This window comes from Ctenocephalides felis, unplaced genomic scaffold (genome assembly GCF_003426905.1).
Source record: "Ctenocephalides felis isolate EL2017-DRISC unplaced genomic scaffold, ASM342690v1 CF-g0.4_SCAFFOLD_01886, whole genome shotgun sequence".
NCBI lineage: Eukaryota > Metazoa > Arthropoda > Insecta > Siphonaptera > Pulicidae > Ctenocephalides > Ctenocephalides felis.
In genome coordinates this window covers 185,124,439-185,140,454 of record NW_020538040.1, presented here as the reverse complement: position 1 = coordinate 185,140,454, position 16,016 = coordinate 185,124,439, and the positions used below count along the sequence as shown (strand labels likewise).

The 16,016-nt window shown below is 34.1% G+C and overlaps 1 protein-coding gene across 1 annotated transcript; it reads left to right on the top strand.

Annotated features, from left to right (window-relative positions):
- The first annotated feature begins 1,759 nt into the window (after positions 1-1,759).
- LOC113376385 (rootletin-like) lies at positions 1,760-15,313 on the top strand. Its single transcript, XM_026616292.1, has 35 exons — positions 1,760-2,155; positions 5,431-5,595; positions 5,687-5,875; positions 6,112-6,329; positions 6,482-6,647; positions 6,711-6,803; positions 6,891-7,151; positions 7,225-7,400; positions 7,470-7,581; positions 7,658-7,894; positions 7,986-8,137; positions 8,205-8,350; positions 8,422-8,552; positions 8,620-8,791; positions 8,846-9,036; positions 9,161-9,350; positions 9,416-9,585; positions 9,654-9,846; positions 9,921-10,104; positions 10,168-10,343; positions 10,430-10,796; positions 10,861-10,924; positions 10,981-11,196; positions 11,376-11,453; positions 11,530-11,787; positions 11,865-12,041; positions 12,182-12,289; positions 12,371-12,550; positions 12,635-12,847; positions 12,912-13,072; positions 13,274-13,418; positions 13,519-13,743; positions 14,447-14,605; positions 14,669-14,868; positions 15,238-15,313. The coding sequence occupies exons 1-35, from the start codon at positions 1,760-1,762 to the stop codon at positions 15,311-15,313; spliced, it is 6,345 nt and encodes a 2,114-aa protein (XP_026472077.1).
- Positions 15,314-16,016: the final 703 nt, after the last annotated feature.

Genomic DNA, 16,016 nt, shown 5'->3' with positions numbered 1-16,016 from the left:
GTAGTGCGGGGTACAAAGGTCCAAGTTGTGTTTGAGCAATTATATTGTGAAAACCATACCAATTATATTACAACAAATAACACATCTCAAACAAACAACTATCTGACTGTGTTCATTAAAACTCTCAGCTAATCATTGTTGAAATGTATTTTTTGCTGTTTTTGAAAACCGGGTCACCTGGTTCTTTGTACCCGATAGGCATGATATTTACCAGCAGAGTAGGAATAATTATTTATTCAATTTATCTTTTGTAAAATTGCTTTCTTAAACTAAACTTTTTTATTTACTATTTTTTATTGTTTACACCTTTGCCAGTTGTTTTTTTTTACCCCACCCACATGTAAGCTTTTATAAAAGATAATCAAATTTTATAAACGTATATTACATAACGTATACCTAAAAGCTATATTAAGATCTCGTAAACTAAAGAACAGTGCTCGCAACTAAAAAAACTAACAACGAAAGAAAACGCTTTTGTTATGGATTTTCAAGCATCGCCATTTTTCTCTCGATAGCGACGTCGTAGGAATTAATGAGATGCCTGTTTATACATCTTTTTCTTTATTAAAATTTTTAACTTTATTTGTTTTTGGGATATCGGTGGTGGACCTTTTTACCCGCGGACCTTTAAGCCCTACTCTACCCTAGGGTAGGGCGGAGCTAGTTGAGCAAATTTTTACTTAAACGGATGTAGCTCCTCAATAAATTGCTATACGGCTTAATGGATTTGTTGTTTATCGCTTAACAAAAGTGTTAATACTATTTTTTGGTAATAAGTAAAATTTTAAAGCTACAGCTGTTTAAATGCAAAATGTCAAGTATGCTCAATGTACCCCATAGGTGGGGCAAGTTGAGCACTAAGAAAGTATAATGAAATCATATTCAATGTCGATTAGTGATGAAATAAAATAAGTTTTTAATAACTAGTTCTATATTTATAGTCTTTATTGACAGAGAAAACAAAACTTATAGTAAATTGCTTTGAATTATTAACGAAAAGTAGAATCAACAAAACAATATTGTATCTTAGAAATTATTTTACCATTATATTCAGTATTTTTGTTTAAAATCATTAATTTCTTTATATCATTACTCATAGACTTAGCTAAAATCTTAAAAATAATAATTAATTTGTGGAAGTTAATGGTAATTGTCTTAGTGACAGAACAAGTTTAGCAACTATGCTCAACTAACCCCAACTCGGAATTTCAAAATAAAAGTGAGTTTATTAAAAAAATCGTGAGAATTATATCCAGAATCTCTGTGCATATTAAAAGCACTATAATTATATGGAAGAATAACAGTTACCTGAATAAGTAGAAATAACATTTGATTAAACCAGAAGAAAACTCGTGATGAGTTACTTTTTTACTTGTTGGTCTCAAAATAAACAAAACGCCCGTGAGCCTCACTCATTTGTCCAGCGGCCACTAGCGATCGCGGGATGTTTATTTCTTCCAAACCTCTATCTTTCCGCCATGTAATGCCTAAACGGACGGTAAATAGTTTTCGAGATATTTCGATTGCTCAACTTGCCCCTATGTTCAACTAGCCCCGCTCTACCCTATTCTCAAGATACGTTTGTATATTTTATCAATTTGTGACAACTCAGTGACCTATTAAATTTGTAGAGACAATATTTATCCCATGATAAGTACTTATCTGATAAAATCCGGTTAGGTTAGTTAAGAAATAAGGAAGTTGCGACTCGAGATATTTCGTAGCATCTGAATATAAACGTGAAGATAAATAGTTAATAATGCGGTGCCTGTGCGATGATGAGCTTTGTCGTATCGATGAGCTAAGGAATGTCGAGGCGGGTAGCCGAACGCCGATCGTTGGTCCTGCGGAAGGAGGCTCGCGAGACATCGCGGACGTGAACGGTAAACCGCCGTCGCCGATCGCTTTCCGGCAAAGTGGCGGTTGTCGCATCTGGGAGGGCATCGGTGCGCGCGCCGACGCTCTTTCCGTTGATCTTATAACCGCTACGAGTATCTACCCTGAGGCGAAATCAAATCACGAACAGTATCATACAAGTCAAAACCAAAGCCACAACCGATCTCTTCTCAAGAGTCACCGATCGAGATCTCGTGCAAGAAGTCGTGTCACCGATAATCATAACATCCTTATAATCGGAATGAAGAGAAGTTCTCGTGTAAGGTTCTAATTTTATTAACATGAGTTAGTTTGTTAAGCTCGGGATTTGTCGAGCACGTGGTTTGTTGTCTTACAATTTTGAGTGAAAAGTTCAGTCGATTCAACATTATCTGTTGAAATCTGTTGAAAATGCGGATATATTACAAAATGCAAAATTACTTCTGGTAATGTATATACTTGTTATTGGTAATAAAACTGAAAAAAGGAAAATGAGCGTAATTTTTTATAAGAAAACATTTTCATTGCGCCATTGTTTTTTTATCATTCCGTTATTTCGTCATTGTTTTTTATTTAAATTATTTATTATTTTTAACTTCCCGTAGGGTAAGTTATAGTAATCGCAAAAAATCGAAAATTAAAATTTTTGCATTTCTCGACGTTTTAAAGGTTTTTATATTTTATATTTAATACCTTAGAAAAAATGGATGTATGTGTGTGCAGATACAAATTTTCGGCGACGATTTCGGGAACACCGATCAACCGATTTAAATAATTTAAAAAACATCCGATTCGTACTGATAAGGAGACGTGCTGATTAGTTTTTGGCGAAGGCGAAATAAAGAAAACTTTTTTTTTCAAACAATTTTTTTTCAAAAAAAAGTAAATTTTTGTCGAATTTATAGTTTCTCAAAAATCTAATTTTTTCGAAGTAAAATTTTTTCAAAAATGTTAATCGTTTTTAATAAAATAATAATTTTTTGTACGGGAAGTTCCAGCAATTTGCCTTAAGGCACGATGCCATGCGCCCCACTAGTTTTATATGACTTTGGTTGGAGTGCAGACTATCTTAAAGTTAATCTAAATAAAATCTAAAGCTTTCAGATTTGTTTTAATATTTTAGAAACATTTAAGCCCCTATAAGCAAAAAAACTCAAAGATATCCATATTTAGAACCACTCTAATATATATACACACACCTAAACATGCATGTATTGTACAAAGTTGTAAAATGATAAATAATTCGAATGTTTGGCTTTAATATGAATTATTTTTGTAATCGGTTACAAATTATAAATATTTATTTGATTAAATTTAGATAATAAAATTATTTGAATTATTGATATTATATTAATTTCGAGAAACATTTTATCGTTCTCCGGAATTTTTTATCATGTCTAATTCTATATAATTTTATTCAAATTATGTATTTATTTATTGCTGAATCCAACTAAAAATTTATAAATTTAATAAATTTTTTAATTTAGAATGTTTATTTTTTTACTTCACAATTTTTACACGCCAAAATGATGTGTTCCAATGAACCCACTCACTTTATCTCGACATTCTCAAACACCTTTTATTATTATTATAATTATCTATATAATTGTACATTTTAATATAATTAATATGAATCTTTTTTGATTGTCAAACAACGCATTTTTTAAGTTTTAAAATATAGTGTAATAAAATATAATTCTACATTAATCTACTCATCTTACAATTAGATAAAATATGAAAATATACTTCAGATAATTTCAAAGTGTATAAAAATTATAATGTATAATTTTTGTCAGATTAGAGATTCGACTTTGTATAATGATAATTATGCATATCAATAATAAATTGATTATATTAAAAACTACCATTTATGCAACAGATTGTAATCTAATCCATTCCATGAGAAGCACTATTTTTTCCCACATGCTCAACAATTTGATTTCATTTTGTTTCAGCATACCATAAAAAAACACAAAAAAAATAATTTCAAATATCATTTTCGAACTCGATTTATCAATGCAAAGTTTTAACTGTTGCTTCATTTACTAATGAAGTTATTTGAATAAAAACGAATAAACGAACAAAAAACGACACAGTAGTTTTCAATTATAACTTTCAAGGCAATATGTGTAGTAATTGGTCGAATAACGTTCAGTTACTACACCTCATTGCTCTATTGGCATTCATTAAATGTAAGTTTGTAGGTTCACTTACATTTAAAGTTTTAATCAAAGTTGAAGATTTAAGAATCGTATTCTGCATATTGATCGCGACAGTGGTAAGAGGGTTGGTCGGAGATGCTAAGCGGTCACGAATAAACTCAACGTTAACTTATTTACCTCCCCGCCGATAATGTTGCGGTACCATTCTGTGTCCGTATCGACTGCACAACAGACTGATATCACGGATCATACGGCGAAATTATAGGAACGGTTCAACCTCCTAATCGCAATATTGATACGCAAACTCTAGCATTTCAAGATACACTTCAATTTAATTCACCTCCGAGAGCGATGACTTTATCGCCTATAAATAGCCATCAATAAAGTCGAGTAATGTTTATATTTAGAAATATTGATGAGATTGTATAACAAAACATTCCTTCATTAAAATTCATACCTTCCATTCATTGTGATTTACGAAAATTGGGTTGATGTAAGATTCAACTTGCAATTATGAGCATGGGCTCGCCCGTAGGTAAGCGGTTAAGAGCAACGGGACCTGAATCAGAGGTCCCGGGTTCGATACACACTTCGAGCAGCCTGTTGTCAGGCAGCAGTGACAACGATTTTTACTTGGAAATATAGATAGCAATATGTTTCCAAGTGAAAATAGCCCTTGCCCGGCATTGCTGCACCAATAAAAAGTCAGCCCTATTAGATTAATTCTAATAATAAAAATCATCAAAAATGGATGGATTAACCATTGGGTTACCATCTAAGAATACGAAGTGAGGAGAAATTTCAGCCCAAAAGCTCATAGGACGTAAGGTTCTGATTGCTGTTAAAAAATACAGTAGAACTCCAATTATCCGAACTCCGACTATCCGAATCGCCGATTATCCGAATCACTTCCAGAAAAAAATTGTCCAAAAAAAGTCTAAGTGCGCTATTATTTTTCCACCAGCAAAGCCAGTGTAGGCACATTGTTTGTTTTGATTTGACGGAGATGTTTACAAAACAATGATGTTTATTTCTAAACTTGTACATTTTTTTTTAACTCGTTTAAGTACATTTTATTTATATTTAAAACATGTGAAAATGTCATGTTTCTTTCATTTAATTCAATAAAAAAATAGTGCAATATCAAAACGTAACTTTTTTTCTGTCCAATGGCAATTTTAAAAAAAAAACTCCGATTATCCGAATATTTGATTATCCGAATGGGTCCCGGTCCCCATTAATTCGGATAATTGGAGTTCTACTGTATTCAAAAAAAAAATATGAACATGACTTGTTCAAGATTAGAAGAAAGTAAATGAATCGTTCTCTTGAATGATAAAAATAGCAATTTTTGTATTAAGAGTTTTTAAGCAAAAAGATTTTTTTCCCCTAGACATCTAGTGCTCGCGATGACAGTGCGAGCTTGACCCCTCGCACATCTCGCGAGCGTGCCGGTGACTCGAACGAGCACGCGGACTCGACCGCCCTGAGCACCCCGCCGAGGCGGCCCTTTTCCAGACGGCCATCGAGCAGATCAAGACCCGCCACACGTTCAGATGTAAAGAAAATTATATCAATATATATATATATATATATATATGATGATGATTCCACGATCAATATGTTATTTGTATGTTGTATGTTTCAAGTATTCAGCTCCAAAGATGGATACGTGCTTGGACGAAGATGAGGACCCGATTTCAGTCCCGCTTTTGCGCACCAACCATGAGCTCCGCCATAGGCTACATGACGAGGCAGCAGCCTACCGTAGGCGCCTGGACACGTATCGACAGGCCCAACAGCATCAAGCTGCACTTGTTAGTCGTCTACAAGCTAAGGTACGAAAAATTTCATCTTGCAGATCTCGATTTTGTAATTCGTTTATATTCGTAAAATAAACAAAAAAAAACCTTTAATATGATAATATATGCACAAAATGATATTTTAAGAGTAGATATTTATTAAAATTGACTGCTCTTAAAAATGTGGTACTTATTTTTCCTTTAACTAAACAATCTGTTTAACTAGAACAAAATAAAATTTTGGCTTTAAATTGTTTCACTTTCTATTCAAGGTTTTGCAATATAAGCAGAGATGTGCGGAATTAGAAGGCTTAGCAGAGACCGATGGCATTGCGCCATGTTCTGGTTTGAAGTCGCGTTCTTCAGCTATTCCACTTCCTGCACCAAGTGCAGCCATGGAGCAAGCGCAACAACATTTACGTGATACCAAATCCGAGAGAGTACAAGACCTTGAAACGGCTTTGCGGCGGCTTGATGAAGAAAAACGAAAGTAAATACTTTTTATTTTTTTTGTTAAATTATAGATACGTTGAAGCTTTATCTTAAAAAACTTTTGCCACGTTGGTGAAATATTTAAATTTTGATCACAAATAACTTCATTAACTTTTGCACATATTTACGTATTCCATTTTTGCAAAAAAGTTGCGAGCGCCTGGCACGACAAAATGCGGCATTGCGAGAGCAGCTAGAAGAAAGTAACAGAAGTAACGAAGTGTTAACAGCTGATTTGCAAAAACTTACTGCAGATTGGGAATGCCTACGCGAAGAAATGGCAATTAAGGAAGATGAATGGAAAGAGGAGGAAGTGGTATTTTAAAAACACAAACAAGAATTTCTTGATTTTCTGTATTAACTATTATTTATTTGGCAGGCTTTCAATGAATACTGTAACACCGAACACAGTCGATTATTGGGTCTATGGCGTTATGCGGTTTCTGTTAAAAGGTCATTTAACGACATGGAGGTACTAAATGACGTGATAATATTTATATAACAATTTTTCATTTTTTCGTTAGAAATTATTATATCAAAAATCGAAATATTTTTTTAGGCCGCAACTAAACGTGATTTATCAAGTCTACGTGGGGAAATATCTCAGGCTGGTCGAGACATGCAATCAGCTTGCGCAGCAGTTGCTGAGGCGCAAGCCATTGCCCAATCGGGCGCGCAGGCACTAAAAGCAGATTCTTCTCAGCTTTGTGACCAGCGCGCTCGATATACTGTTCTAGCTACCCAACATGAGGCTGTGCTTGCCGATGTTGCTCAGAAGGAAGCTCGTATACAGCAACTCCTTCGCGACCTTCAGACGATGGTCAGTGAACACATTTGCAGTTATCAATAATAGTTTTCTGATGTTTTTATTTGTTATATATTTTTGTGAGCAGGAAGAACGTTGCGCGGAGTCTGAACACGCGGTTGGTCAGGCATCGCGAGTGCATGCTGAAGTAGAATTGCTGCAGGATGCGTTACGCGATATCGCCCATGCCGTTTTGCAGGACGCAGAAGCTCCAGCACAGCCTGCACATATGCATCTATCCCAAAACGTTTCGATAACACAAAGGTGGGCAAATTAATATATAACATTATTATTAATACATGTTGCGTACATCGCTAAGAATTATATTTTTAGATCTCCGAAACGAGGAGGGCCTGGTTCCACTCGCCCAGCCTTTGCGGAGGGGACTATATCAGCCGTGCAGGCCGCATTACACAAATATCAGTTACTCATACATGAGTTACAGGTACATATACAATTACATATAGATTGATATCGCGCTGGCAGGAATGTAATACTGTCGATTTATAATTACTTTACAGATCAAGTTACACGCTTCTCGCGAAGCTCTGAACGCCCTGAAAAAGCAACACGAACAAAGCGAGAGTTCCAGAGTGGCGCTGAACTCACGAGTAACAGAATTACGGGCTCAGCTTGACGCATTTGAGGCCCAGAAAACTAGTATGATGCAGGAGCGCGACATGCTTCTAAAGAACGCCGATGTAGCACGGGCTGATAAGGCTGCTTTGGAACGCAGCAAAATTGAAATGACAGCGATGGTGAATGCTTTCAAAATTATATAACGCTAAAACAGTAATAGTCGAATACAATAACAATTATAGCTCATTCTTGTATTTATTAAAAATATAGATAGAAAATCTGAATAATGACTACGAGAAGCAACAGAAGAGCAACAGTAAATTACAAAAACTAGTCGATGTACTAGAAGAACAGAAACGAGATATTCAAAATGAATTAGATAGAGTTAGCCACGAAGCGAATAATAGTGAACTCAATTTAAGGTATTGCATTTGTGGTAGATATTTTTTTAAATTGGTATTAAAATGTAATCGCAATGTTTGCCTATAGACACGAAGAAGAAAGATCAAGTCGACTTAAAGAAGAACTTTTGACTCTAAGAGAAGAATTGAGTAATGTATACTTATCTAGGGATATGTTAGAACAACAAAGACTCGAATCAGATTCCTTAATTGCTCACATTGAAAAAGCAAAAGGTTGGTATTTGAGCTGCGGAATACGTGGATTTTGTGAACAAAAATAAAAAACTCTTTATGTTTTTAATCAGGTGATTTGGAAATGGAACTGGAACGAACCATAATGGAAAACGCAGATCTTAAAGAGTGTTTGGAAAAAAGCAAACATTCCGCGAGCGATTTAGATCAAGAAAAAAATAAACTTAATGAGCAAATAAAAACGGTAGAAATACTGCAAATATTATTAAAAATCATTTTATAATAATTTAATTAAATTGCACTTTTTCTAGCTCAAAGATGAATACAATAGCATGCAATCTTATTGCTCTGATCAACAAAACGATCTTAAGTCACTTCGAAAAGAGCTTTTAGCTGCTGAACAATCTAGACTGGAAATAGAATCGAGCAAGCTGTCGCTTCATGAGAAGTATAAATTCCTTGAAAACGAAAAAGAAAAGGTTAGTACTTTAAGTTAATGAAAACCGAAAAATAGATGATAATATATTTTTCAGTTAGATCAAGAGTTAGCTCAATCTGTAAGAGATCGTAGTGAGTTGAATAATCAATTGGTGATCATGACACGCAAACGGGAATCTTTAGGAGAAGATTTAATGCGAATTCAACAAAGACTTGAGCAAGCGAATGAAACAAATAGTCGTGTCAATAGGAACTTGGAGGATCTAGTGAAAGAAAATGAAGATAAACTGGTAAATAGATAAGATTTTATTTATTGGCAAAATTCCACGTATATTGGTATTATTTACTAATACAGTGTTATATGGAAAAAATCACTATCCTCACGTGTACAGAAAAAAATGATTTATCGTACAGGTTACTATCGAAGCTAATGAAAAAGAAATGCATCGTTTGAATGAACAATTAGCCGCATTGCGATCAGAGAAAGAAATTTTAGAGGCAACACTATTTGATGCTAATACCCATTTGGAAGAAAATGACATGAAACGAGCTCAATTAGAGAAGGATCTGCAAGAATTACTTCTTAAACATGAAGCAATGAAAGGTATAATAAAATTGAATATAAAGCTGTACTCGAATTACATTATTGTGTTGAAAAATCATTTTTAGGCTTGGTGACTCGCTTAACTCGTGATTTGGAAAATTGTGAGCGGCGTTCCCAAGAAATGAAACATAATCTATCAAAACAATTAGGTGATCAACAGGCTGAATACCAACAAACAATTCAAAATTTGAAAAAGGGCAATGAAAACAATTGCAAGAAGTTAAAGGAAGAAAAGGCAAAAACAGATTTTTTAATTACAATCGTTTATACTAAAGCATGGGTATAACATACTATTTATTTTAGGAACAAGTGCGAGAAGCACTCGAGAAACGTATGCAAGCATCTTTACAATCATTATCTAATGAGAAAAATAGTGAAATAGATCAATTACAATTACGGATCGGATCTCTGCAGAATCATATTGACGCTTTGAATCAGCAGCATGAAGAAGAACTCTTACGATCAGAAAATGATAAACAACAAGCTCTTCTAATAGGTACTACTTGTTTGAAATATTGATTCTTAAAACGATAGTATGGCATAAAATTAATTATACTAAATTTTTATTAGCGCATCATGACCAGCAAGCTTTATTGGAGAAATTAGATAATTTGAAACGAGAATTAGAAGCTGAAAAACAAGCTCTGGAACGCGCAGTGAGGGAAGCAGCTGTTAAGGCAGAACATGATAGAAATGCTGCTAATCAATTACGTGATGAAATCAGCAAACTTAAGACTAAGATGGAAGAAAATAGGTATATAGAAGAACAATAATATAAAAGAACATACTCTGTAACATGCCATATTATTGTTTTCAGAAATAAGGCATCAGAGGAATACATACGATTAGAAGGTGTAATGAATGAAATTAAACAAGAACGAGATATGACACAACGAGTTGCCGAAGATTTGAAATTGCAATTAAGTCTATGCGAAGACAAATCTGAATCAATATCGAGTCAGTTACAAGACACAATTAGAAAATTAAAAGAAGGTAAAACAATTCAATTATTACTTATGTTACCATGAGTGCCTAACTAAAAAACAAAATATATCTATATTTCTATTAATAAATTGTAGCCGAAAATGCGACTGATTCCGTACGCAAGGATCTTACGGATACCAGACGTCAATTGGCCGAAAGTAACGTGGAGAGAGATAAATACGGATCTTCTAACAGAGAACTCCGGGAGGCGATCAAGAGAAATGAAACCGAACGCAGGGAACAAAGTCGTAGCCTTGAAGAATCTATGCAAAAATTATCCAGTTTGGAAGAGACGCGAAATCAATTGGAACTAGAGAAAGTTAAACTGCAGACTTCATTACGGGAATCTGAACGTCTGCAGATTCAGACAGCACAACAACTAACAAATGCACAAAACGAATTAGTCAAAGCAGCTGGCGACAATAGTCAAAAGCAAGCAGAAGAAAAGGAACTTCAAGCCAGGTGGGTAACATAATAAGCATTTTGGCCTGAGTAGAATGAGAAATGAATATGTACTTCATTTCAGACTCAATAACGAATCTGAGGAAAGGGAAAGAGTACAACATGAGTTGCATCAACTCAAGAACCAGGTAAATATATTTATTAAATATCATCTTGAGTTAGTACGATCGTCTATAATTTTTAGATGTCGGAGTTGGATAATAATTTGGAATCGACGCGCCAGGAGTTATGCAGGGCTCGTGCAAGACTTGGTCATGAGGAAGGACGCTGGCATTGCAGAGAACAAGAATTGTTAAGTCGGCTAGAAGAATCGCGTGGTAGAGAAAAAAGACTTGATGATCAAAAGCATAATTTAGAAGTTTGTCTTGCAGATGCTACGCAACAAATACAAGAACTTAAGGTAATAAATACAAAACTGGTGAAGTTAGTTTGTACCATACTAAATTTTGCAATACTTCTAGTGCGTGTTAAAACTTGCGTTACTTTTATCATTAAATACCCAAGTTAAATTTAAAATACAGAAATTTTCTTTAAATTCAATTATTTATTGCGTTTTCTAATTTAAAATAATATTTGCAGGCAAGATTAGGCGGAGCCGAAGGTAGAGTGCGCGCGCTGGACAGTCAACTCACACAATCAGAAGCTACTAAAAAAGAAGTATGATCACATAAAATTCAAATATGCATTTTTTCAAACATTGCCAAATTATACACGATCATATTTCCATTATCAGGTGGAGCAGAAACTAAGTTCAGTCGGATGCACTTTACGTCGAATCGCTGGCATCCAGCTGGATGGATCAGTAAACTTGCCTTATCGTCTTCTGAGCCCAACCAGACGCTGGAGTCCTGCGCGCACTGGAGGTCACGAATCACGAGCTGGACAACATGCAGCAGCAGTTTCTAATGAAATAATAGATGTGGATCCTGAGCTCGTCCGAAGAGGTGTGCGTTCACTCATGCACCAGGTGGCACAAATCGAGCGAGAAAGGGTAGGTTTAATAATTGATTATATTAAACATTAATATTTGCAAGTATTGATGTTTTTTGTTTTTGTTTGAAATTGTAGGATGATTTCAAAGCTCAAATATCTCAAGCAAGAGCACAATTGAATGAAGCAAATGAGCAACAAAATAAAACGGATGAAAAAATGAAGAAAATGCTACAAAACTTACGCAACGTTCAAAATGAAAAGGGTAGCATTGAAGCCCAGTTGGGACAGAAATCTGCAGAATTGAACACACAGGTGAAATCACTTAACACTTACAAAATAACGAGTAGATTCTAATCAGATTTCTTTTTTTATTTTGACCTCTTCAGTTGACTAATAATATCAGAATATTATTTTATAACTTAACGATAATTTGTTTTTGTTTGTATATGCAGACCGCGGCGTTACAAGATAAAACTGAAGAACTCAACGCTATGAGAGAAAAACTGACGTCTTTAGAACTAGCTATCAGCAGTTGCAAAGAAGAAAAAGGACTGAGCGAGGTAATAAAATATCGAGAAAAACAAAACCACGCTAATATAGAAATTATAGACAATAATATTTTAATCTCTATTATGAATTAGGAACGTTTGGAAAAATGCCGCGCAGCACTCGCCCGTTTGGAAACCGAGCACAGACATTTACAAGATGAATTTGCACGTTGCGAACAGCGTTCTAGCAAACTTGAGCTCCAAAAAGTTGCCCACGAAGGTGATGTTCAGCGTCTACAAATGATGGTTCAAGAACGCGAAGCCATAATACAGGTAACAGCTTCTCGTATAACATACAAATATAATCATTTTATTTCATTATATTACAATGCATGCGATTGGTTTTTGTTTGAGTAGAAGTTGCAAGAACGTGTGGACATCCAATCGTGTACTGTGAGCGCATTGGAAGAGCGCTGCGGCTCTCTTAAAGTGACCATCGAACAGCTAAATATCTCGCTTGACCGTGCTGCAGGCTCTGAAGCTGAATTACGAGCTGAGCTGAACTCATTGCAATCTGCCCAGAAGGCCCATAGTGCTAATTCTCATGCTTTTACCGATAAACTTAAACAGGTATTCTGCAGACACCTAAATCCAGTTTATTGATCATATCATTGTTTTCATTTAAACTTTCTAGCTTCAAAAGGCCCTTCATGTAGCTGAGAATGAAAAACGCGTTTGCAGTGAAAGATTGGATATTGCACAGCAGAATTGTGCTGAATTGCGTCGCACAGTACAAGTTCAAAATGAGCAACTACAACGGCTCCAGACTGATCTTGCCAATAATGAAGTTCAAAAGTAAAGTATATACACATATACCTATTTAGGTTCCAAAGAAACACTTCTGAACCAACACATGTTGGATGCTTGTATAATTTATTTTTATTTTTTAATAATATAATTTGGTGATATAAGCATGAAATGATTTATTAGTACACCTATGTAATATCTGATGTAAGTATCTTGATCAAATAGTGATTCATATATTCCTTTTTACAGGGGCGCTTTAGAGTCTCAATTGCGATTAGCAAGTTGGGGAGATTCACAAAACCATGGAAGAGATGATGAACTACAAAGACAATTAATTTCTAATCAAAAAGAACGCAGCGAACTCCGAGGAAAAGTTGAATCGTTAAGCGATAAGGTAAAAGTTGAAAATATAGGTCATAAAACATATTTTTTTTAAATATTTGTTATATGAAGTGATACTGATATTTGTGATATTTAATTTTAATCATTACCAGATTCGGCAATTAGAGTCAGAAAAGTTAAATCTGGAACGCAATATTCCACAGCAAGATACATACCAGTATGGTTCATTAAATAGAAAACACTCAGAGTCTAAGCAGCAAAAAGAAATTTCGAGCGCCCGAGACGCATCTTCCCACTTAGATCATAATTATCTCAACCAAGAAAATAGAGAACTTCGCCAAAAAATTAGAAAACTGGAGGCACAGCTTGCCGAAAAGGTAATAATACATATAGTAATAGACAATATTCTAACTAACACTATTCAAATATAAAATGATATGAGATATAATTATTGTACTCGTCTTGGAGTTATGGTAAAGAACATGAGTTGGCAATCCTTAGTACCTGGTTCTACTCGAGGTTTTTCAATTTAGGCGATCTCGGTATCAAGCTGTAAGATACCAGATTTTCACTTTAGATCATATATTTCAAATATGATTGTAGTTTTGTTACGTAGTTATAGAATTTATTAAAACTCTCCTTCAATAATTCAGGTTGTTGGGTTATAATTTAACCCTTGTAGCTGTGGACTGTTGCAGTTCTAATTACAATCACTGATTTCTTACTAAGTTATAATGAAAGAAGATATAATAATTTTTATTGGTTATTTACATGTTGTTAAGCGGACCTGGGGTAGCAACCATTCCGTGTAAAGTTTAATGCCCTGAAGTTTGTCAACTTCATGGCCAATATAATAAAACGAAAAGACGTCCGAACAATGATCTCAAGTAAAAATAAATTTTCGGGGACATTAGAGTAGATATAGATATACAAATATAATCGCTATACAGAGGAAAATATTTAACCCCTGAGTTGCCTTCTCGTAAAATACTAGGTTAAGACACCAAACAAACAACTTAAAGGACAAGGAGTTTTGATTCTATTGATAAATATAAAAAATGTATATTATTATTATTTCAGGAAGCAGAGCTGGCACGTTTGCGTAGCCGTTTGTATGATGAACAACATTTATTCGACAGTAAATCAGAAAAAAATCGCGTTCTACAATCTCAAGCAGAAAGATTATTAGAATCTAGAGAGCAGTCTCATAAACAACATATACTACGACTGGAAAATCAGGTGCATAAACATATATAATATTTTCCAATATGAAAAATATATGAAAAAATCTGTTTGTCGCAGATATCGCTTCTGAAGGAGCAGCTAGCGCAGGAAGCAAAACGTCGTCAAATGTATGTACTGCGAAGCACTAAGGCAAGCCGCGAGATGCAGCAATTGCGCCAAACTTTGGGAGATTCCTTACGCCACGTCAGCCAGGAGCCAATCGACGCAATGTTATTAGAACACGAAGCTAGAAGGCTAGAATTTTATTATTATACGGGGTGTCCCAAAACTCAACGTCAAGTAGAAATATTTAACAAAATTAATAATTCAACTTCAATTTCAATAGTCTTAATTCTGGAAACCTTGGGGCAATCGTGTAATTATTTTTGAGAGTGGTCCTAGAAATAATATTTATGGTTCCAAAGTTCAAATTAACAAAAATAATAAAAATAAACCATAATAACCACTAAACGGTTACAGGTTAACCAAAGCTCTATTATTACAATTACGGTTTGACTTTTAAGTTGTACTTAAAAGCTCATAGTTTTCAACACTGTCCCTCCGTTTCGCTTTGACGTTGAGTTCTGGAACACCCTGTATATCAAAATTTTCCTTTTCCATTACTAAATTACTCTATGTCTTTTCAGACTGGACAGTGCAGTTTCGCTGAGTCTTCCATCAACAGACCAAAATACAGATTATAACATCACTCCAAAAGATTAATAAAGATGATAAAAATTCTAAAATTTATAAAACGTAGCATAAATGAAAAATTGTAGGATTTTTATGGTATAAGATAGTTCAAAATACCACTGCCATTTAGATATTTTCACGAATGTCATAACACCAAAACGCATATCAGACATTGCACTTAACTGTAACATTAATCGCTACTTAGATAAACGATAGTAGATAAGAAAAAAAAAGATATACATGTGTTAATTCTGCTCTTGTGGATTAACAAAACGTTTCTAGTCAATCCTAATCATTGATCCTTTGTTCATTTTAACAATTTCAAAGACAAATTTTCTTTTGAACGCAAAAATATACGATTATCAATATATGTCTAACTCCTTAAAGCAAAATTTAATTTTAAACCGTCGTGTAATCTATGTCATTAAATATTCGCTGTGCTTGATTTTATATTTATATATTATTATAAAATTATGAATTATTGTAAGTTCATATTATAAGTCCCATTGTTTTTATTTAGTTAACACATATATGTACTATTTATTGTTATAAAGATATAATTTATTTGTTAATATTTATTTTGTTTAAATCAATAAATCTATATTAATTTTGTGATGAATTTATTAAGTGTTTTATCTAAATTTCGCATGAACAAAAGAAAAACTTGAATATTTGATTGTGAGCCGTCCTAATAAATAAAATATCATGAAATAAAACGAGTTTAATAAGAAAA

Coding starts and splice junctions, on each gene's coding strand:
- LOC113376385 (XM_026616292.1), top strand. CDS start 1,760: ATGCGGTGCCTGTGCGATGATGAGCTTTGTCGTATCGATGAGCTAAGG. Junction 8,792..8,845: donor AAACGAAAAAGAAAAGGTTA/GTACTTTAAGTT, acceptor TTTTTCAGTTAG/ATCAAGAGTTAGCTCAATCT. Junction 10,344..10,429: donor AATTAGAAAATTAAAAGAAG/GTAAAACAATTC, acceptor AATAAATTGTAG/CCGAAAATGCGACTGATTCC.